This window comes from Musa acuminata, chromosome BXJ3-9 (genome assembly GCF_036884655.1).
Source record: "Musa acuminata AAA Group cultivar baxijiao chromosome BXJ3-9, Cavendish_Baxijiao_AAA, whole genome shotgun sequence".
Classification (NCBI taxonomy): domain Eukaryota; kingdom Viridiplantae; phylum Streptophyta; class Magnoliopsida; order Zingiberales; family Musaceae; genus Musa; species Musa acuminata.
The window spans coordinates 2,973,628-2,994,533 of NC_088357.1; the positions used below are offsets into that span (position 1 = coordinate 2,973,628).

Genomic DNA, 20,906 nt, shown 5'->3' on the forward strand with positions numbered 1-20,906 from the left:
TAGTAGTCCAATTACGTCGTGAAATTAATGCTTATCTCTATGATTTGCTACGGGCAACAAACTGTAGCATAATAGACTTCTGAGCGGTCAAATATAAAAAGTGCAACAACTTGGGAACAAATCTAAGCAGATTTGACGTGTTCAATTGGTAAATGCATAAACGTCTGACTGACTAAACAACACGACCGACCGAGCTCATAATCAAAAGCGAACATTAAAAAAAAAAAAGGCAACGATAAAAAGAAAGTCATAAAAATGGGCATTCGACACCGTACCTTATTCGCTGGCCTCTTTGTGCTACTCCGGAATTCTGCATGTCAAGCTCATCCAGGATAAATGCAAATGAAGACTTTTGAGTCTCATCTTTTGAAGTTTCAACATTCGAGTGTCTTTAGAAACAATATCAAGCACCAATGTTCTCAAGATCAGCCGATTTATCCATCCTTTTCAAGATTCCGGCGATAACCTGATGATGGCCCTAGATTCTTAGGAACATTTCATAGATGAAGACAAAAAAAAAAAAAAAAATAATAATAATAATAATAATAATACAAGAAACTAGAAAGCCTAGTCCTCAAAAACAAGGAAAGGTGTTTGTGCTCTATTAAATGTGAATTGTGTATTTTACCTTTCCAGGTCCCAACTCATAGCTTTTCTTCAACCCTTTGTTTAACAGAGTCTTCAGCGTCAGTTCCCATTGCACAGGAGTCGTCACCTGCACTTGAGAAGAGGAGCCATATGACAAAGCTATTTATGATCATTATAAGTCGGTAGAGCAAATTTAAGCAGCGAACATGGAGACCTGTTGTGCCAAAATTTTTTTGATCGTATCAGGATCTGAGTGTGGCTGGGCATCCACATTTGATATAACTGGAATCCTTGGCGTTCTGATTTCTGTTGTCGCGAGCGCAGCTTCTAATCTGGAGACAGCCGGTTCCATAAAGTTGGTATGAAAAGCACCAGCAACAGCAAGGCGTACCTGGTGATAAAGAGTGATCATTTTCTTGTGCCAATATAGATCTTGTTTCTCAAAACCAGACTTGCATAGAAACATGTGAAAGATTTTAGCATAACCCTACATATTACACAACCCTTTAAGGTTTGCCATTTAACGTGGCAGAGTAGGCACTGATGGGTACAATATAATAGTATCTTCACTCGGTATCAGACTTTTCATTGATCTAGGTTGTGTCAGCTTCATATTTATATATTTGAACAGACTGTTACATTAGCAGCAAAATGTATATCTCGGTTATCTCCCAACAAAGAATAGGAAAATGCTTAAAAAAAACACACATTGCTACAAAGGCCAGCATCTTAGCACACTATGAATCCTGATATAATTTCTATTCCGACATAATATACTATGGAGTAGCCCTGACCAAAGTCCCAGAAAAGAAAAAAGATATAATGCTTGCATGATCAATGAGGAGATAATCTCAAGTAATATCCAAATGTGTAGATGAAGAAGCTGAAGTTGGCAAGGGCCGGCTGTAGATTCATTGATAGACTATATGAAGATTATGGAGTGGGATGCTGGAGTGCTTAAAACTAGAATGAAGACAAGACTTGTATAACCAAATTACCAAGTAGAATGGTGAAGAAAAATGGTTAAAAGATTAAGAGGAATCGAATGATCAAGAAAAGAATTGGTTTAAAGTTTAAACACAATATTAACATGGATGGAACTTAAATAAACATAAAATCCATGCTGAAGTGCAGCAGAGTGACAACAATCTACGCTTAGCAATCCCAGTAACATATATGTAAAGCAATGTCAGTTGACAGGTAATCACCACTGATTAAGGCTATAATGTTATCGATATTTGTCCCTCTTATTTGGTCATTTTAATTTAAATGTTTGCAATACAAATAGGCTTCTCAGTAAAGTAAATTTCAGTCTTTTTCTTAGATCTGTTTGACCCCAAAATTTCTTTCCTCAAGCATGATCAAAAGCAAAATATAAGCACATGAAATTCTTAACAACAAAGGTGCCTGAACAGTAACAAGAAGAGATGATTATAATATACAATCATAAATAGCAAAGAAGACTAACCGTCATCCGAGCCTTAAAAGACTTTGCCTTAGCTTCCACTGCTTCAACTCCCTTCACACCACCAGAAACAGCATAATTACCCTGCACTTCAAATTCATCTCTAGTCAAAGAAAAGGATTAAAAGAACACATTAAATAATTAAAAGAAGCATTGAGAAAACCATACTGGACATAAAAAGTTTGCGATCTGAACTTTATTTTGGTCATCAACTTCTTCGTTAGCAGCATCACATAACAGCTGCACCTTTTCAGAGTCCAGTCCGATGACACTGACCATAGCACTTTTAGCAGCATCAGCTGCATCCTGTGGAGTTTTATTGAAATAAGTCAAGAGAAGTTAGAGAAATAGCTAGTTCACAAATTCTGGTATCGGCTGCTAACCTGCATTGCTTCTCCTCTTAACTTGACAAGCTTGAGACCATCCTCAAAACTAGTGAATATCATGAAACAAACATGCTTTGATTGAGTGAAAGATGAAAATATCAAAGACAAGCCATCACAACAGAAGATTCTCACTATCTAATGTACCTGAATGCACCAGCAAATGCAAGGGCTGTATATTCTCCCAAGCTCAAGCCACAAGTGACATCTACAGAATTGATTATATCCTGACCCCCATCACGTGCCCGCAATACTTCAACTGCAGCTAGACTGGTAACATATATGGCTGGCTGCAAAAAGTTGAATTTTATAATGATATTATTGAACAAATTCGTTATTTCTAATGACGAGGAAACCAGCTTCAGCAAAAAAAAACAATTCAAGAGAACTAGATATATGACTAGACATACATGTAGAGCTGCATAACACTGAGTGAAAAATGTCCTCATAAATGGAAGTGGCATCTAATACCACTCCGAACCTCTAACAATTGTTATACCAAAAATAGGCTTCACTTACATAGATAATCTACCAATAGTAGAATACTCATACTATATAAAACATCGAGAATTTTTCACATTTTCACAAAAGTAAAGAAATGCTTCCTGGAGAGGACACAGAAAATAAAATTATAGAGAAGCAAGTAATGAATGCCAGCAGAAGAGAAGAAATAACAGCCTGGTTATATACAGCCATTCTGCATTATTGTACCTGGCTTATTACTGTTGAATCAAGCTTTTCTTTTGGCCCATTGGCACAAACATCCAAGAGATCATAACTGAGGCAAAGGGAACAAAAGGATTAAATTTAGAAGATCAATATTACCAATGATAAGCATCGAGGGACATCATGGGCTTTGGGTTTTCTCCTTTTTGATGCCTAAGCTTTGTATTAGAGAAACTAGAGTAAGAATTTCGTACCCAAGTATATCATTTGCTTTCTTAAACAATTCAGCAGCAGCATTCACATTCTGAGCTTCCACCCCCATTCCAACAGTTTGTGCTCCCTGAAACCGAAAAAGAAAAAAAGAAAGAAAAGTCCAATATGCTCAATCCCACATAGAAATCCAGAACATTAGGCACAAAAAAACTCATGAAGTCATTGTTTTCATACTTCAGGTAGTTGCTCTGGACATAAAATAGATAAGTAGTCCATGTGATACATAATTAATATGATTATAACAAAAATGTTTGCCAAGCATGATCATTGTTGGATTTTCATCTAACATGTATATTACATATTGCTCTGGCTATCTAAAAGAAGCTGTCTGAACTTCTGCAAGATGAAACAGCTGTTTACGTAGAGAAAGTCGGCATCAAGAATAGTAATATGTAGCACCACCACTGGTGCATGAAATGTTTGAACATGCTCATGTGGTGAATTTCAGCTTTTCAATGATTGGTGTCTTAATATTGTTTTTGAATGCACTTCAATAATCATCCTACCACCCCACTGTCTGTTCACATCCAAATGATTGGAACCTGGCAATCCACATGGTAATCAAACACCAATAAGATCAGCAGAATAATATTCATGTGAATTCAACATCTGGTGGTAGTGTACCACACTGACCTACCAACAGTTGAGGTTTCGAAACCTCGTTCCACAAATTTTAAAAATGACGACTATCTTACATCTTGATTACTGATGGCAAGGTCCTTAGATTGAATCCCGTCTTCATCACTTATTTTGAAGATATATTTTGATTACTGATAACAAGGTTCTGAATACATTTCAGTAATCATCCTATCACCCCATGATCAAATCCAAATGAGTGCAACCCTGCAATCCATATGGTGATCAAACAGTGAAAAGTTCAGCACAACAATATCCATATTGTTAAAAAAAGACAACCAAAACCAGATGCGGATATGCAGCATCTAGCTTGAAACAATAAAGCCAAGGACAAAAAACAACCGGAAGAATGACACAAAGATTTAACAACGTAAAACCCTCAATTATTTTGAGGAAACATCTAGGTATAAGCTAAAAGAAATTCTCTACAAATAAATGGGAGTACAACTTTCTTTCTAATACAAGGAGTAACACAACACCTTCTCTCATGTGATAGAAGTAGAGGAAAAACTCATAAATGAGAAAATGAGGAACCGAACTGAGGAGAAAACAATTCTCTTATTTCTCTATCTCTCTCTTTCTTCCTCTCTCTTCTTCCTTTTTCCTCTCTTGCTCACGATGGCATCTTCATTGTGTGTTTTCACCTCTCTCATTTGGTGCCTTATATAAGCAACAGTCTTGCACGAGGAGAACTCTTGCATGCATACACCATCAAATTCCTGCACGCACATGTCTCACGAAGATTGCAGAGCGATGTGGGCACGTGTGGGTGAATCTGCAACCACCGACTTGCTTGCCAATAAAAGTAAAAATAAAATGCCAAGTCATACTGCTAACGTCTTCACCAAGCCATAAGAGGATCTACTTCACATGAAGTCATAACATCTGCTTGGTTGTTCATTATTTCGATCTTCTACATATCCATGTTATCATCCACCATTATTTCTTGAATGAAGTGATATTGAACTCCTATGTACTTTGTCCTGGGATGGAAGCTTGGACTTCTCGCGATGTGCAAGACACTCTGACTGTCACAATATAAGGAAATATTCCCCTGCTTGCGCCCGAATTCCTTCATTAACCTTCTAATACAAATTGCCTCCTCGCAAGGTTGTGTAGTTGTCATGCACTCTATTTCTATCGTAGATAGAGCTATAATAGTTTGCAACTTTAGAACTTTCTACAAGTGATACAACAGTGATAGAAAGTTCAAAAACCACTTTAGTTCAGCGAAAAGTGTATTCAATATCAGAAAATCTAGTTTCTTCTAAAGCAGATCCAGAGCATGATGAACAAGTAACAATCCAGTCTAAGGTTCAAGAAGTCTGACAATTAATTCATAAGAGGGTACCACCAACTTAGCACAAGGAGTATGTTTTGGAGACCAATGTTGTGTACTGTCTTCTGATAGAGGATGGAGAGATCTCGAATCTAGAAAAAGGATTAAGTGTTTGTGGACAGAAAATGTAAGAGAATATATGAGAATGGGGTTCGATGAAGGCATTGAGAGACAATTTCCAACATCATACAGTCCTCAACAGAATGATGTGATAAAGCAGATGAACATGACTTTTTGGAGAGGACCATAGCAATATTGGTTACTACAGGTCTGGCCAAGTCATTTTGGGCAATGTTATGCTATTAATCGGTCTCCCTTAACAACGATTAAATTGAAGACACTCATGGGGATGTGGATTGGTAAATCAGTTGATTATTCTTCTCTTCATATATTTGGTTATCCTATATATGTAATTTAAAATACCCAGGAAAGAATGAAGCTTCATTCCAAGTCTAGAAAATATATATTCTCGGACTAGGCTGATGAGTTAAGGGAAGTGGGTGGTTATAGCCTATAGGAACCACTCGTGTGCACGAGTGGTTGCAACAACCCCCCCACCTTCACAAAACGTACATGGTTGCAGGAACCACACGCTCATCCCCACATCATACTATAATCTCAACGAGACGTGTGCGTGGATGACTTCAGTGACGTGTGTGTGTGTGTTGCAGTTCTCCACATGCAGGACTCTGGTGCCTATATAAAAACACACAATGAAGAAACCAGCTAGAGAGGAAAAAAGAAGGAAAAAAAAAAGATAAGAAAGAGAGAGAAAGAAGGAAATTGTTTTCTCCTTAATTTAGTTATTCCTTATTTTTTTCATCTGTAAGTTTTTCTTTTGTTTCTCCTATTATTAGAGAGAATGAGTTGTGAAACTTCTTGTCTTAGAGAGAAGATTATAGTCTTTGTTTATTTATAGTGAATTCCTTCTAGATTGCCTGTGGACGTTAAGTAATTAAAGGGTTTTACCATGTTAAATCTCGGTATCATTCTACCATATGTTTTTATCTTCGATTTTATTGTTTCCAACTATATACTGCTTGCCCGCATCCGATTTTGGTTTTGTCTTTTCTAACACATGCAAATTTAATATCCGGTGGTAGACCACACCCACCTACCAACAATTGAGGTTTCAAGACCTCATCCGATAAAATTTTAAAGATGTCTACTATCTTAGTTAGTAAAGATCTTGATTACTAATAGCACAAAGTCCGATTGAATCCCGTCTTCACCATTAAACTATCTGGTTTTTGTATCCAACGACGCCCTCTGATCATGACTTCTCGTCATTTGTTATATTCGATGCAAAACATAACTCGAAGGGAATCTTATTATCTTCTCGTTGTCATCCGTCGATTCCTCACAAACAAATTAGACCTCATTAACTAAATTATTTCCTAGATATTAAAGAAGAAAAAAAAAACGCAAGACACGATCCTTTGTTATACATAACGTCTCGCATTTTTACCCGGTCATTTACGAAGATTTCTACTGTTGCTTTCCTTAAAGTAACTATAAGTACCTCATAGAAGAATCCAAACAAAGCCACAAGCTCACAGAGTGAGGGTCGGAATCCGATTACCTGGCCAGGAAAGAGGAAAGCACAAGAGGGCTTATAATCTTGGAAGAGGGCATCATTTCCCACTGTAGCTCGCGATCCGACCGAGACGCTCATGAAAACCCTAGATCTCCAGGGGTTCCTGTGACACAGGAACGATCTCCGGGCACCATTAACCGCGGAGAACCGGTGGAGCGGGGCCAAGGGGATCAGAGCAGTTGAAGCCGACGACATCGTGGAGGGGGAAGAAAGCGGTCGCCGAGATCGGAAGAGAGGAGCTAAAACAAAGGGGGAGATAAAAGAGAGCGACGGAGCTCACAAGACGAGTGACAGAAGAGACAGTGGTCCCAACCCAGCGGCCTTCTTGTTTTCTTCGCCTCCGGCCCAGGCCGAGTCAATATCCGAGCCACCACAAATTCCCAAATCACAACAATTTTATTTGAATGATTAATCTTTATTTTTGGTTTTTTTAACAGCGTTCGTTGATTTTTTAAATAATATCCTTAATTGAAAAATATTTAAATTATCTTTAAAAAATTGACTATATTTTTTTTCATCTTTTACAGTATTTTGATCTCATAAAAATATTATAAAATCTCCTTAAAAATACAATAAATCAGTTAAATAAAATTAAATTATACTAGAAATCATTTGATATATCATGATTCACATAAATATTTATAATAATTTACAAATAATATATATATATATATATATATATCATTTCAATTTACATAAAAAAAAATTATGTTACAACTCTACGGTAGGCATCAATTATGTGAGACAAGATACAGTGGGGATCATTACAAGCTACCTTGCAACTTGCAAAGCGAGTGGCACACCATCCCCATTTGTCAGTTCAATCGGAACAGTACTCCACAGAAGCAAAAAGCTCAAGTTGATGGGCGGCGACGAACAGATGAAGGACAGGAACCTGATGCAGATATCAAATGAAAAGACAAGAAGAGGCTGCAGTTTTCTGAGTCGGAATAAGATGTCCAGAGCTTGCTTGTCATCTTGTTTGATCTGATAAGAAAACGAAAATAAAAGAAGGCCCGCGAGATCCCATTTAATTATGGGTTGCCCTCCGGCGCCGTACTTGGAGGCTTCCGGCGATCCGCGCCAGGGACCGGAGGTTGCACTTGACGATGGTGTCGACGAACACCCGCGTCTCCTCCGTCGTATTCCCCGGCGGCACGTCGACCACGTAGGATTCCACCACCACCGTGCGTCCGCCTCCGTCGTCGTCCGGGTGGAGCGTGGTCACGGAACGGTAGTTGGCGAGGCGGTGCTCGCCGCCCACCACCCGGAAGCCGAGAACGTGGCGCTCGTCGTCAAGGATCTCGAGGCGCTCCGTGCTGGTGGCCGCCGGCAGGCCGGAGACGACGCGCACCTCCCGCAGGGTGCCGACGTCGCCGTCCCCCACGACGACGTCGCAGCTCTTCACGAAGTGCTTGTACGCCTGCGGCCTGTCGAAGCGCCGTACCACCGCCCACACCGCCGCCACCGGCGCCGTCACCGTCTGCACCACCGCCGAGCAGCACTGGTTCGTCCCCACCGCGTGCTCGTGGTGCCTCGCCACCGCCTCCGGCACCTCGTGCGCCGTGCAAAACTCGGTCGCGGGAATACAAGGCATCGCTTCGCTTCTCTCTTATTCCTCTCGACAGAGTCTTCGAAGACTTGGATATGGGAGGTGCGGTGACCAACGGAAGCGACCACATAAATACTGATGCTTTGGATGTCAAATTGGGACTCTTTTAGTGGTAAACTCACCACAATAATCTTTAATCATACTTTTCGACATTATATTTAAAATATATTTTAGAAAAAGTGACGCGCAAGTCAAAAAGCTAATAGTCCGAAATGGTAGCATGATGGATAAGATAAGCACTGCCTCGAGGACTAAACGCAGTTCCATTCTTGAGTTCACACGTGACGCATCGACATCCCATTCCCCAATGGGACTCTTTCACCTTTGCTTCAGCGGTGGGGTCCTCTTGGAGCACATGTCGATGGCAGTGCCCGGCATTTTGGCTACTACATTATTATGTGATTTTTTTAATGTTGTTAATTGGTACTGGGCGTGTCCATATAATTCGGTCCAAACCTTCCAACATCATAGCGTACGCAATAAGAAGGTCAAAAATTAAATGTTTGACTAAATTTTTAGATTAATTCACACGCAAGACCGGTTTGACCGAGTCTTCCCGAGCAACGGCTCAGATTGAACTCATGGATGACGATCGAGAAATCCTGGCCATTCATCTTTCTTCCGAAACGGATAGGGCCGATGGCAGACCCGTGGGCTCGACGGAATGGAAAGCCCGAACCACATGGTGCACGCCTATTATGGTCTACGTGTACGGTTGGATAGAAAAGCTAAGCCTTAGTGGTTAAGTAATGGGTCACGTGATCGCCCGCCGCACCTGTGGGAAGTTTCGTTGAAACGTGGCTCTCCAGACGTCACACCTTGCGACACGAGGTCTGCCACCTAAGGAACCGAGGTATTTGTCCCCCTATATAACGGTCTCGGCGCCTCATTGAGTTTTTCTTCGAGACCAAGAAACATCTGTTGATTGTGCCCCGACGGCAGGAAGAAGAAGAACCGCGAGGAGGACGAGGAGATGGGGATGATGATGTTGATGATGGAGTCCGATAGGTGAAGCTACAAATCGTTCCGTGAGCTACTCGTTTCTTGTGTAGTGGTGGTTCGGTTCTTGTTTGGTTTTCGTCGTTTCGGTTTCGTAGATTCGATTTTTGCCGCTCCAGTTGTTTCCATTGTTTTCTCGAGGCCTGATCCTCTTCGGTTTCTAGGGTTTATCTCCGGTTTTGTGAGGTGGTTTTGTGATGACCATGTGAAGAAAAAGAAGCTAAGACGAGTGAATCAAACTCTTTCAGCGCCCAAATTTCGTTGAAATCATAGTAGCGACGAGAGGAAAACGGGGCCATCGACTTTTGGGTTTTCGTGAGGTCTGGTGAAAGTGGATTCTTGAAATAAGGGTTTTGCATCTTCCTAAACAGTTTTCTTTGAAACGATGAAGATGTCTTCTGTTCCTCGGGGAGGTCGAGTTCATGATTGATTCGATGCAGAATTGAATGTTTCTTGTGACTGTGTTACGTATGTAGGAAGCTTGTGACGAGTGCTTCTGGTCGCTTTTGGTTTCATTTTGATCGCAACAGGAGGAGAGTCGAGGCCGAAATGAGGGAATGATGCAAGCTGAACGATACTACTACGATATCTGTTTGTATGTTCAGAACCAAGATGATAGGTAGCTTGGTCGTCGGCGTTATGATGCACGGTTCCGTTGAGTGATATTTGCAGAGGTTAAAATTGTGAACAGGGATTTGTAGGTTAAGAATACCGTGGGATGATGGGAGCTATCCTTTTGATTCTTGGAGTGCCAAATAACTATCAGAGTTGAGGGTGCATCAGGTGCAAAGTAAATTCTTCAATTTGTCAGATAATTAAAGGATTTTGGAAAATTTGCAATCAGAAATATATATTTTCTTTCTCTTGGGTTCCTGCCAAGGTGAGGGGATTTTGAGATGGAAGCAGAGTTGTGGAAGAGAAGGATCTTTGGTAATTTGGAATCTATAAAGAGAAGGCAATGTAATATAATCTGTTTGGATTATTCAGTACATTGTTCTAGTAGTGTCAGTACATTATTCAGTACATTCCTAGAGACCTGCCAGCATCGTTTCTCATACGAGCATCTGTTCAATGAATCAAGGAAGCCTTAACATGTAATCGTTACCTTCATTTATTCGCTTGGAATCGAGAGCAGTGTGTTGTAGTTCTTTTCTTCGTCACTGATGATGTCTGCAAAAAATGCTGGATGTCGGATTAAGAGAGAAGCATGCGATCGTTCTCATAAAAGCCAAGCTGTGGAGAGACATGGATTTAGGAAGTAGGAGCGGTGATCGTTGTGGTCTGCTTTACTTCTTTTGCCGGAAGTGGCTTTTTTGGTTGTATTTTGCAACTCGAGTTGGATTCAAATTGGCTTGTCTTCAATAGCAAAGAACCCTTTGAGAATATAGAGATCCTGTTGTGTCACATTCTCATAAAAGGTAGCAAACTTGTGGGCTTATATGGAGTTTCTGGGCACTATGGATTCTGTTCTTTAGTTGTTGCCCTTCACTCGATGGACATTTGAATTTCTAGAAACAGTACTATGAATTTTTATGCGTTTAAGTGGGTGGTAGGTCGATGGAATTCCCCAACCTTGTGATAATAGTTCCCATTATGTGCTTGTCTTGTGATGGTGGATCCAATGAAAGTACGAACATGGTGAGCCTAAGGTACGAGGATACTACGACAACAGGGTTCCTACACAGGTTTTATGGGAGGTTTGCGGACTGACGTCTTAATTTTTTTTTTGTTGCTTGTGGAATTTAACGAGTTTGAAGACGATAGATGATTTTTGTTCTGTTAAGTGTTTATGATTCCTTTTTTGATTGATCACATTCTTTACTTATGTGGCTGCGGTTGTTTTATGTTTTATGATTTCTGCTGAAGTAGAATTCGGGAGCGGCAGGTGCTTGGTTGTATTGATTCTACAGAACATCTAGGTATGTATAATTTTCATATGGTTTAATGTACAATTTAGTTGCCATTTTTCAGTGTCAAAATTGGATTCAGCTTATGTTTTTGAAAGCCACGTTCAGATGTGGGCTCGGAGGAGATGGTGGTCGACCTGAGTTGCAAGTAGTTCCATCGATACTCCTTCACAGTGTTACGTGGGATAGCTTTGGGTCCTGGATGTGGCTTGTCTTGTGCTTTTACTGCTGCTGCTGTTAGCTGTTGCTGTTGCTTTGCCTGGGTGGTGTAGTGTGGGACTCCATAATCCTAGAAGAGAGAAACAAAACCTCTTTATCGACTTCTCTTTCTGTTTGTTGTGTTGTTTTGTTCTTTGTTGGTGTCTACATTTTCGCGTTCGAGCCATGGGAGCTTTTGTTCCTTTTTTAGCATCGCCTTTCCGTGTTCTATCTATCCGATTCGAAGATAATTTGGTTTTGTCGAGTTTTCTTCTGCTGTTCTCGTTTGGTGCTTTGACGCTGATCCTCCCTTCTCTCAGGAAAAAAAAAAGAGTACGCAGGGCGGGGAAGAACGGCGCCGGTTCCGTGGCAGAAACCATTGCCCGGTGGAGAGAACACAATCGCCAGCTCGACTGTTCCATCGATGGTGAAGAGCGAGTTCGGAGAGCACCTGCAAAAGGTTCAAGAAAAGGTTGCATGCGAGGCAAAGGTGGACCAGAAAACCCTAAATGCAGATACCGTGGTGTAAGACAGCGTACCTGGGGCAAGTGGGTTGCCGAGATCCGAGAGCCAAACCGGGGCAGTCGCCTTTGGTTGGGGACCTTCCCGACTGCTGTGGAAGCTGCTCTTGCCTACGACGATGCCGCAAGAGCCATGTACGGTACTATGGCCCGCGTCAACCTGCCGGGAGCTGTAGACGTCCCTGCCATGAGAAGGGAGTCGTGCGAGACGACCACGACTTCACGTAAATCCAGTGCGGTCGATGGCTCCATGTCTCGTGAGATCGACCGCAAGGTTCCAAGGTTTGACCCGAGGGATGAGGTGGCTTATTCCGATGCCACAGACGTCTCGGATGACTGGGACGAGGATGTGAAGCTGCTTCCAAAGGTCCAACAGAAAGATAAAGCGGAGAAAGAGTCTACTACGACCGAAGCGTGCGTAGAGCTTCGACAGACCGGTGATCGGGATCCTCCTACGACGGATGGGCGGGAGGAAGAATTCTCTGTAGAGGAGATGCTGAGGATGATGGGTGCAGATGCCGAAGCTAGTATGCTCTGTCATCTCGGTCCTGTTGGTGGGGACGTGAACTGGCAGGGCATCAGTGCAGCCGACGACCTAGCGCTGCTGGACTTGCAGCAGAATCCAGATGCTACACTGTGGGGCATGGCGCAGAATCCTCTGGGGTTCGACTACGGTGATGATAGTCTTTCGAGGCCGCTGGGAGATGACTGGGAGTACGGCCCGGTGGAGGTTCCAAAGATGACGGAGTTGGGGACGTTTGATGCGGACTTCTCGTCCGGCCCCAGGAGGTAAAGACCATTCATTTCTCGGAAGATTAGTTGTTCTTTTATTTAGAAAGCAGACGCATTCCACAGGTTTATTTTTTTATTTTTAGAATACGAGGAGAATGGTATATGCTCAGAATGCTGTCGCCATATGTGTGTAATGGTACTAGAAATTTTTATTTGTATTTTTTGGGCTGTGTAGGTGATGTGAGGGTGCGTAGCAGTAGCAGAAGTCATAGAGTCATGTGGTCTGGTGTTGTTTCTACTCAGTAGTGTTTTACTATGCCTTGTTTGTGGAAGTACGAGGCGTGAAGCTTCTTCTGAGCAGCCAAAATGGCGTCAAACGAAGGGTGAGTGCGAGTGAGTCTCGGGAGAGAAATGGTTTGGTGTCGGCGAGAGGCAAAGGCGCAGAAGAAAGAATCATGCTTTTACGTTAGTCGTGCGAATGTTGGGACTGTGGATTCTTAACACACGAGGAGGGGCAAACGAAGACAGCAGACTCGAGGTTTGGTATAATGTTGCAATCGCAAGCCACATCTCACATGTCTTCTTCTACCTCCATCAAATCCTACGACGACGACGACGTTGTCAATCGATTTATTTTACGCAAAGCATTATCGATATTTTATGTTAACCGATCGTGCCGTGTCATGAATGTTGAACTAAGAAGAAAAGGAAGAGAAATAAAAAAGGACTTCAACTCGAACATGTGGCGCGGGCACTGAGAGGTCAATGAATAGAGTTGTTTGCGGAGTGGAATTGAGTACATCAAACTCCAACATGTCGTTTGGATGGACATTTGAGTACTTACTATACGGCGACAAGAAGAAGAAGAAGAAGAAGAAGAAGATGGGCAACAACCTCAGGTGCTGCTTGGCTTGCGTCCTCCCCTGCGGCGCCTTCGACGTGGTTCGAGTCGTCCACCTTGACGGCCAGGTCGAGGAGTACTACAGCCGCCGCCACGTCTCCGCCGGGGAGATCATGGCGGCAAACCCCGACCACTTCCTCATCCGGCCATGCTCTCAGGGCGTGGCGCGTCGGACCTTGGTCGTCCCGGCGGAGTCGCAGCTCAAGCGAGGCCACATCTACTTCCTCGTTCCCACCTCGACGTCGCCGACGCAGCGGAAGCAGAAGAAGAGCGATAGGCGAGAGAAGCCTGTGAAGAACGCACCGAGCATCGATGTCGCGCCAAGTGAGGACCACGGTTGCCTGGCGGCGGAGAAGAAGCCACGCCGCTGGAGCGGTCGGGTCGGAGCATGGCGGCCGCGTCTGGAGAGCGTTCGTGAAGAGAACTCATGAAGAGTCGGGAAGGCATTAATTGGATGGGTGCGTGCTGTTCTTGCATGAACAAAAGAAGAGCAAACTTGATAGGAAGAGGCCATCACAGTCTCGATCATTCTCTTTCTACCTGTCGTCTGGTGTTCGTGCTTTACCTCAAACTACTAAACATGCAACCAATTAGCAAACCGGATTACGTAAAGCTATTGCAGCTGCTGATGACCCAATTCTTGGCATCGAATTCTTTGGCTTACTCCTGCAATCAAGTTTCTCATCGATCCAAACAAAGAACAATAAATAGATGCAATGTTAAAGGTAGAAAACGTGTGGTGATCATATATAGTTTCTTGCGCGAGGAAAGAGATCCAAGTTTGGTGCTTTGTGCCGCCACAGAAGACTTCTCGTGCAACGAAGAGAGAGCCAAAAGGAACCGACGAAAGATGGAGCTAAAAGTCTACAACAACTAATTGTGTTGCATTCTTAATTCAACACGTCTATTGACTTCAACTCTTGGAAGAATATTTACAGTGACTATGGTCCCAAAATCGACAGGAATTTGGAACAGAAACCAGCATCAGATCATGCTGAGGTGAAAACATTCATCGGTTGTTTGGTTCTTGATGTGATGTGATGGTTTAATGGTGAAATGATTGATGATGAGAATGACAGGCTGCTGAATCAATCGATGATGCTTAGAACTGGAAGAAGATTTGAAGGTAGACATGGTTCTTGTGAGACATGATAAGTGATGGGTAGGGTTGTTCTTGTTGGAGAACACAGACAAAGAGTTGTTTGGCGAGCAGACTCTCCATGATCTGCTGCCAGAAGAATGTGATGTTATTGGTTTCATGAACTAGTAATTCATAGAGATCTGTTTCGTAGACTCTGCGTTTGCACATCAAGTCATGCCTTAAGGTATTCATTTAATGCAATAATTGCAGAAAACATCCTTTGTCACATCCGTAATTTTATTATTTATAGGATTACAAAAATCTTTCTCCAGATACATAATCAAAAGTTAAATAAATAAAGATTTTTTTATTAATATACATAAATTATAAATAGTTATTATAATTTATTATTTATCAAAATATATGTAAAAAGTAACAATAGATCTTATCGAGAAATATAATGATATCAACTACAAATAAAAACTAATTGGCTTTACCTAATAATAGATGAAGGTTTACTCTCGATTGAAATATTGACTAGTGTTATTCCGAAGCTGCTTTTACGATAGAAAAATAAAATAAAAAAAATTCAGCAACACTAAGTAGAAACCCTTATAAGTAATATATAAAATAAATATATATCCAAAAGTTAATTATCCCATTGATATGTATCAAATGTAGATCACTCTCCAACAGTTGATGAAGAGGTTTTATCCTACGAGTTGAGTTTATGTTCTCTTACTAACGAATGGAGACAAATTTAAATCGCACTCTTAATAGTAGATGAAGTGATGTCCATAACAACATATATCAAAGTGGGGCACGTTTCTCATAACAACATATAAAGAATCGTCCTACTACCACATTTAATGACTTGCTAATCCTCCAAGGAAATCACCCTATTTATCCTGGGCAAAAAAATAAAATAATCTCAAACTAGTCATATCCTTATAGGATAAAATAATATATTAAAATATTTTAATTTATCTTTCAAATATCATTAATATCAAATAATATCAATTAGTCTTAAATTAATTTGAACCATAGCTCAATCGATCTAATTGAACTCGATTTAATTAGAACAATCGATCCTTATTTAATTAGTTTAGAATCAATCTACATTAGTATAGTTTGAACTAGATTATGTTTAGATTAAATATGCTTGAAAAATGATTGATCCTAGTCTATAGATAGTGGCTTAATCCGTGGAGTGATTTTAACCTAAATGATAACCAATCCCCTTAATTCCGAATTATAATATATTTTAATAAAAAATTAAACATTTAAAAATTATATATAGCATGAATAATTATAAAATTAAACATGTGTTTTTATCTTGTAAAACATGTAAATGGTATAGACAGAGTAATGCCTACCACAGCTCGATACGATTATAGTGGACCGTGACATCGGATCGGCTGAGGATTCGATTATATAGAAAGATGGATCTATCACTCAATCTTGTTGCTAAGGTGATAGATTGCTTTTGACCTTTTGTGGCACCATGATTCAAAACTTACATTTATATTTTACAGTGCCTGTAAAGTATTTACTTACATTTACATTTTTCCGTATTTACTTGAATGATTACTTACGTAATCCTAAGTTTTCATCTCTAAGTCTGTCTTTTCATTTATAAGCTTATAAATAGGTCAAACTGCTGCATAATCTAGACGAAACCAGCTAACATAGGTCAACATGCACCAACATCGTCGCAGACAGACAAAAGCGGACCGTAAATGATTCATTTGTTCAAACAGAAACTGTGTCCGTCACTGAATTGTTACATTATTTATTGGAGTTCCAAAACTCGAAGAACAGAGTTGTATTCATATCAATATAATCGTAAACGAAAAAAAGAGATACACGGGGAGGAAAGGTAATGAACAGATGCTGAAACAGATGCACTGGTGGCAGTAAAAGTTCCCAAAAATCACGCAAGTGTTGTAAGCATTCCAACTGAAATGATAAGACCAGCAAATAGGTATCAGCCATCGACAATAAGCAAGCAACACAAACAAAATATGGCGGCGTTAGCAATTATATTGTAAATAGGTATCAGTCATCAACACTTCCTCCATTTTTTTTTAGCTATGGCTAATCTAATATAGTTTTTAACGTTATTTAAAAAAAAAAGGTATTAGAGACTGCAATTAAGCAAAATAATGCAAATGGATCAGATTTGAAATGCAGCTAACTATTTCTTCCAAAAGCAAAAGCTATTTTCTCCTTCGATACACAAATTGCCAATAAAATAATCGCAAAAATGACCCAAACCGGAACATCTATGAACCCAATATATATACCATTATGTCACCATGCTTGACATGCTAGCATTTCGAGTTGATTTTTTAGAAGGTCATTAGTAGTTTCAAAGTTCAAAAGATGTGTGTAGAACTTCAGTACTTTGTACCAAACATTTTAACTTCCAGAAAAAACGGAAAACTAATCATAAAATTACATGATAAATAAAACAAAGCATTCGATATTTTAGATAAACTAACAATGTTCGAGCTCTTCTATAATCTCAACCTGGACTCTAGTCTAATACACATGACAAGTACTAACAACATGTTATGAGAGTTGGCTCACAAAAACCATGAGAACCCTTTCTCACAATCTTGATGGTTTGATTTCTTTGGTGTATGGAGGGCCTCAATTATCTGAAGAAGCTAATAGAAAGACTTAAGCTAGTAGTGCTGGTTATGTAGGGTATTAAGATATAGTTGGAAGAAAAAATGGAAACAATCAGGAAGCAAGAACTCCATCCTAGATCATCCATCGTTCACAACTCAGTCGTGTGTATCGCTTCTAACTTTTTTGGTTTTCAACAAAAAAGAAGTATTCTCACACTTGTAAAGTATACATGATTTACCATATTTAAGTATTCAAATGTGCAATAACATTATATTAGCTCTAGTGAGTGATTTCTTTCCCCCTTGAACTCAATAAAACAACATTCCAGCTAGAAGCTCAATCTTAATAATGATGTGAAAGATGGACAGACACAACTCACTTTGATATGATTTCTTAAAATTCAAGCCTCTCGGATCACGATTTCATGCTCATCTTCTCCTCATCAGTGTCTGAATCACTGGCATTGTAACCTAACATACAAAACAATAACATGAGCAACAAAAACCATGCAAAAGAAGAAGATTATGAGTTTACAAAAAGCTATGAGAGCAAAAGTACAAGTATATCACATACAAAAAAACATAGACCCCCCCAACAATAAAAAAGGGAACAAAAATAGACATACATACACACATACCCCAAGATATTAACCTGTCAATGCAAAAATAGTAATGGTAAAAAAAGATAGAACATTACCTGGACGCTTGTCGCTAACCTTCCAAACTGATGAACGGTACTTGGATGCTTTTGAAATCCATGTATATGCCTTAAAAGCAGATGCTCATTAGGATTCTTGCAAAGGAGATTCTTAATCATTATTTCAACAATATGAAATAACTAATTCATATATAGTTCTGAAACATTTTAATTTAATGGAACTATCCAATGATTACAGTTCTCTGTCATTGGATTAGTGTTCTACAACCTCCAAAATTATTATTTCCCATAACTGCAGACACATACCTTTACACGCATGTAGTCGATAAGTTAATAAGACTAGCACACATGTCATGATGAAGGTTATTTGGGAGGACCGGATCATCCTCAAAAAATTTTCAGGGTTCACTCTCACTGTTTGCACCCAGGTGAGGCCCCATATATACGTGCCTCGCATGTAAGGTGTTTGAGAGGCAGACATTTCTTTAGGGTCAACTCAGTCCACCTAAAGAGCAGCCTTTGCTCAGAATTTCCAATGATGATGGCATGATTATTTGTCAATTCAATGTCTCAAGAGTATCCAGAAGAGTCCCAATGTACAAGAATCCTAACGTTAAACAAATTGCAGAATTGAAATCTGGCAGAATCATTGTTTCTCCTAAGCTGCCCAACGAGGGCCCAATGATATGTGTTCTCAACTTCACAAACTACACTATACACTATTCACAGAACTGGCCTTGCCGCACAAGATTATGAGTACGTGTTACCCTGCATCTTCAAATTGTACAACCTTCAGAACCAAACAGCTTCATCTTCCAAACATGCAATCCTCAAATCCAATGCCTTGCTACAAACCAAGGAGATAATTGGATTTCAATTTCCAAAATTTGGTAACAAAAAGTTGTCATATTGCTTGATACCAGAAGCATTGTCAACAATCTTCAGATCCATGAAGTTTCTTCTCATGAAGTTTTGTTCAAGATGTAGAGACCTCAAAGTAATAGAGAAAGAGGCATTTATTGAAGTATGTGGATCACAAAGGGGAGATTAAACACTTCACTCTGCAAATCACAGGTAAGACAGACCTACACAAGTATTCTTGTGTAAGGAGCTATGCTCCAGGAGTTCCATTAAATCTTTCCCAAGAAGAAACTTAGCCAAGCATGACAAGTGCTTTCCAAATAGCTGTGCAATATATAACATTCTCCACTGACCTTCCAAACCACAAATATGATTCTGCTTCTCTCAATATGAATCTCACAATACGAACCTTCACCAGTTTGGACCTTTAGATGATGTCCACGGCACTTGTAACAGTACAGTTTTACTCTAAACAATCAGCATATCATTTGGAAACACTTTGATTAGGTGCAATTAGATTCCTTTTCTTTACATTTCTATTTGCTAAAAACTGAACCAAAATGTTCTTTGAGAAATCTATAATTCACCTCATTCTATCAAAGCAAGTCTATAATATCTAGCGAACATCTTCAGGTGTATTAGTACTAACTCATTGAAGGATCTACAACCAATCCACTTTTCAAGAAACCAAATGTAAGAAAGTCGAACTCCGGTTTAAGACTATGACTACATCAAACACTTGGATAGTTCTAAAATGTGGTCTACAAGACTGCTTATGCTGTAAGCAATTATATAACCACGTCACATAGGGCCTAGCCACATATAATGTATAGAAAAAACCAAAACATATAATACTTGTCAGAGTTTCTGAAAGAACTCAAACTTCTCTTTCAGAGGTCCCAGCAACAAAATTCTGGATGATCCAGAAAGCCAAAAGACTATGATAAGGGAGAAATCTATCAGACAACAGATCCAAATGCAGCTGCCACTATATTTTCTCCTATTTTAAAGCTGCCTGACACAATCAGCATTTCATGTTTTGTTCGTTGTCAGATGCTGATGATTTCAGCAACCAAAATACACAAAGACCAAAAGCATCTTTTTATGGAATTCAAAGCATATTTTCAGAATCTTACGTAAGCTATTAGGTGCTGCCACCAATCGAAGCCCTAGTTCCTAGAAAACACAGAGAACCCTAAAGACGATTCTTTACGATCGAGACCAGCAGGTTTCCCCAAATCACAAAACCTACATCTCAATAAACTGCCACGTTCAACAAATCACACTTCAAGAACGCTAAAAACGATCAGAACCCCTACAAAATCTCACCTTTTGCTCATTCCTCGGGACTCCGTAGCCGCTATGGTACATCTGACCAACAAGAACCTGCATCGCGGCATCCCCGGCCCTGGCCTCCTTGAGCGCGTCCTGGAACCACCGCCGGGTGCAGTCCGCCACGACGTCCTTCAGGGGGACGCGGCCCTGCTGCCGCTCTCGTTCGTCCATCCACCGGCCTGGACCTCTAGAGGGGGCGGCCGCTGCCTCCTCCTTGCCCGAAGCCAGAGATTTAAGGGCGGGCTTCGCGATCTTGGCTCTCCGGATCGTCTCGACTGCTAGGCGGGCGTATCTCTGTAGGCTCGTCGGCGATGGGAGTTGTTTGCCCATACAACAGAGCGGAGAAGGAGAGGGGAGCAAAGGGAGGGGGGCGGACCCAAAGGAGGACCGGGAAAACTATATTATATTGCGGGAGTGGAGTCGACAACAAACATCGAAGCCGATGCTCGAGAACGGGTGAAGGGTGAGAAGTAGCTTACACGTACCGCGACGCACGCCATTACAAGATCCACCCACTG

The 20,906-nt window shown here is 40.6% G+C and overlaps 5 protein-coding genes across 17 annotated transcripts; 2 read left to right on the top strand and 3 right to left on the bottom strand.

Moving 5' to 3' along the window:
* Window positions 1-92: 92 nt before the first annotated feature.
* LOC103996954 (uncharacterized) lies at window positions 93-7,264 on the bottom strand. 2 transcript variants are annotated; one of them, XM_065168633.1, is made up of 11 exons: window positions 6,933-7,073; window positions 4,071-4,218; window positions 3,357-3,442; window positions 3,148-3,214; window positions 2,584-2,726; window positions 2,437-2,485; window positions 2,222-2,359; window positions 2,057-2,137; window positions 803-979; window positions 629-715; window positions 93-466 (listed from the first exon to the last, which is right to left on the bottom strand). In XM_065168633.1, the coding sequence occupies exons 3-11, from the start codon at window positions 3,422-3,424 to the stop codon at window positions 404-406; spliced, it is 873 nt and encodes a 290-aa protein (XP_065024705.1). In that variant the 5' UTR covers window positions 3,425-3,442; window positions 4,071-4,218; window positions 6,933-7,073; the 3' UTR covers window positions 93-403. The 2 variants fall into 2 exon arrangements, with proteins under 2 accessions (XP_065024705.1, XP_009416306.2); XM_009418031.3 differs by lacking the exon at window positions 4,071-4,218 and having other exon boundaries at window positions 6,933-7,264.
* A 569-nt stretch (window positions 7,265-7,833) lies between these two features.
* Window positions 7,834-8,615, bottom strand: LOC135648369 (abscisic acid receptor PYL4-like). Its single transcript, XM_065166012.1, has one exon. It carries the CDS (start codon window positions 8,542-8,544, stop codon window positions 7,978-7,980), a length of 567 nt encoding a protein of 188 aa, XP_065022084.1. The 5' UTR covers window positions 8,545-8,615; the 3' UTR covers window positions 7,834-7,977.
* An 855-nt stretch (window positions 8,616-9,470) lies between these two features.
* On the top strand, window positions 9,471-13,187 carry LOC135649324 (dehydration-responsive element-binding protein 2B-like). 10 transcript variants are annotated; one of them, XM_065167574.1, is made up of 4 exons: window positions 9,471-9,587; window positions 11,428-11,477; window positions 11,564-11,613; window positions 11,984-13,185. In XM_065167574.1, the coding sequence occupies exons 3-4, from the start codon at window positions 11,591-11,593 to the stop codon at window positions 12,975-12,977; spliced, it is 1,017 nt and encodes a 338-aa protein (XP_065023646.1). In that variant the 5' UTR covers window positions 9,471-9,587; window positions 11,428-11,477; window positions 11,564-11,590; the 3' UTR covers window positions 12,978-13,185. The 10 variants fall into 10 exon arrangements, with proteins under 10 accessions (XP_065023646.1, XP_065023643.1, XP_065023645.1 ...); XM_065167571.1 differs by having other exon boundaries at window positions 9,471-9,567; window positions 11,574-11,613; XM_065167573.1 differs by having other exon boundaries at window positions 11,574-11,613; window positions 11,984-13,184.
* A 164-nt stretch (window positions 13,188-13,351) lies between these two features.
* On the top strand, window positions 13,352-14,493 carry LOC103997266 (uncharacterized). The gene has a single exon (XM_009418435.3). The coding sequence runs from the start codon at window positions 13,682-13,684 to the stop codon at window positions 14,246-14,248; it is 567 nt and encodes a 188-aa protein (XP_009416710.2). The 5' UTR covers window positions 13,352-13,681; the 3' UTR covers window positions 14,249-14,493.
* A 2,126-nt stretch (window positions 14,494-16,619) lies between these two features.
* Window positions 16,620-20,794, bottom strand: LOC135581850 (uncharacterized). 3 transcript variants are annotated; one of them, XM_065165910.1, is made up of 4 exons: window positions 20,383-20,794; window positions 18,232-18,327; window positions 17,915-18,005; window positions 16,620-16,857 (listed from the first exon to the last, which is right to left on the bottom strand). In XM_065165910.1, the coding sequence occupies exons 1-3, from the start codon at window positions 20,716-20,718 to the stop codon at window positions 17,964-17,966; spliced, it is 474 nt and encodes a 157-aa protein (XP_065021982.1). In that variant the 5' UTR covers window positions 20,719-20,794; the 3' UTR covers window positions 16,620-16,857; window positions 17,915-17,963. The 3 variants fall into 3 exon arrangements, with proteins under 3 accessions (XP_065021982.1, XP_065021983.1, XP_065021984.1); XM_065165911.1 differs by having other exon boundaries at window positions 18,232-18,301; window positions 20,383-20,778; XM_065165912.1 differs by lacking the exon at window positions 18,232-18,327 and having other exon boundaries at window positions 20,383-20,789.
* Between the last annotated feature and the right edge of the window lie 112 nt (window positions 20,795-20,906).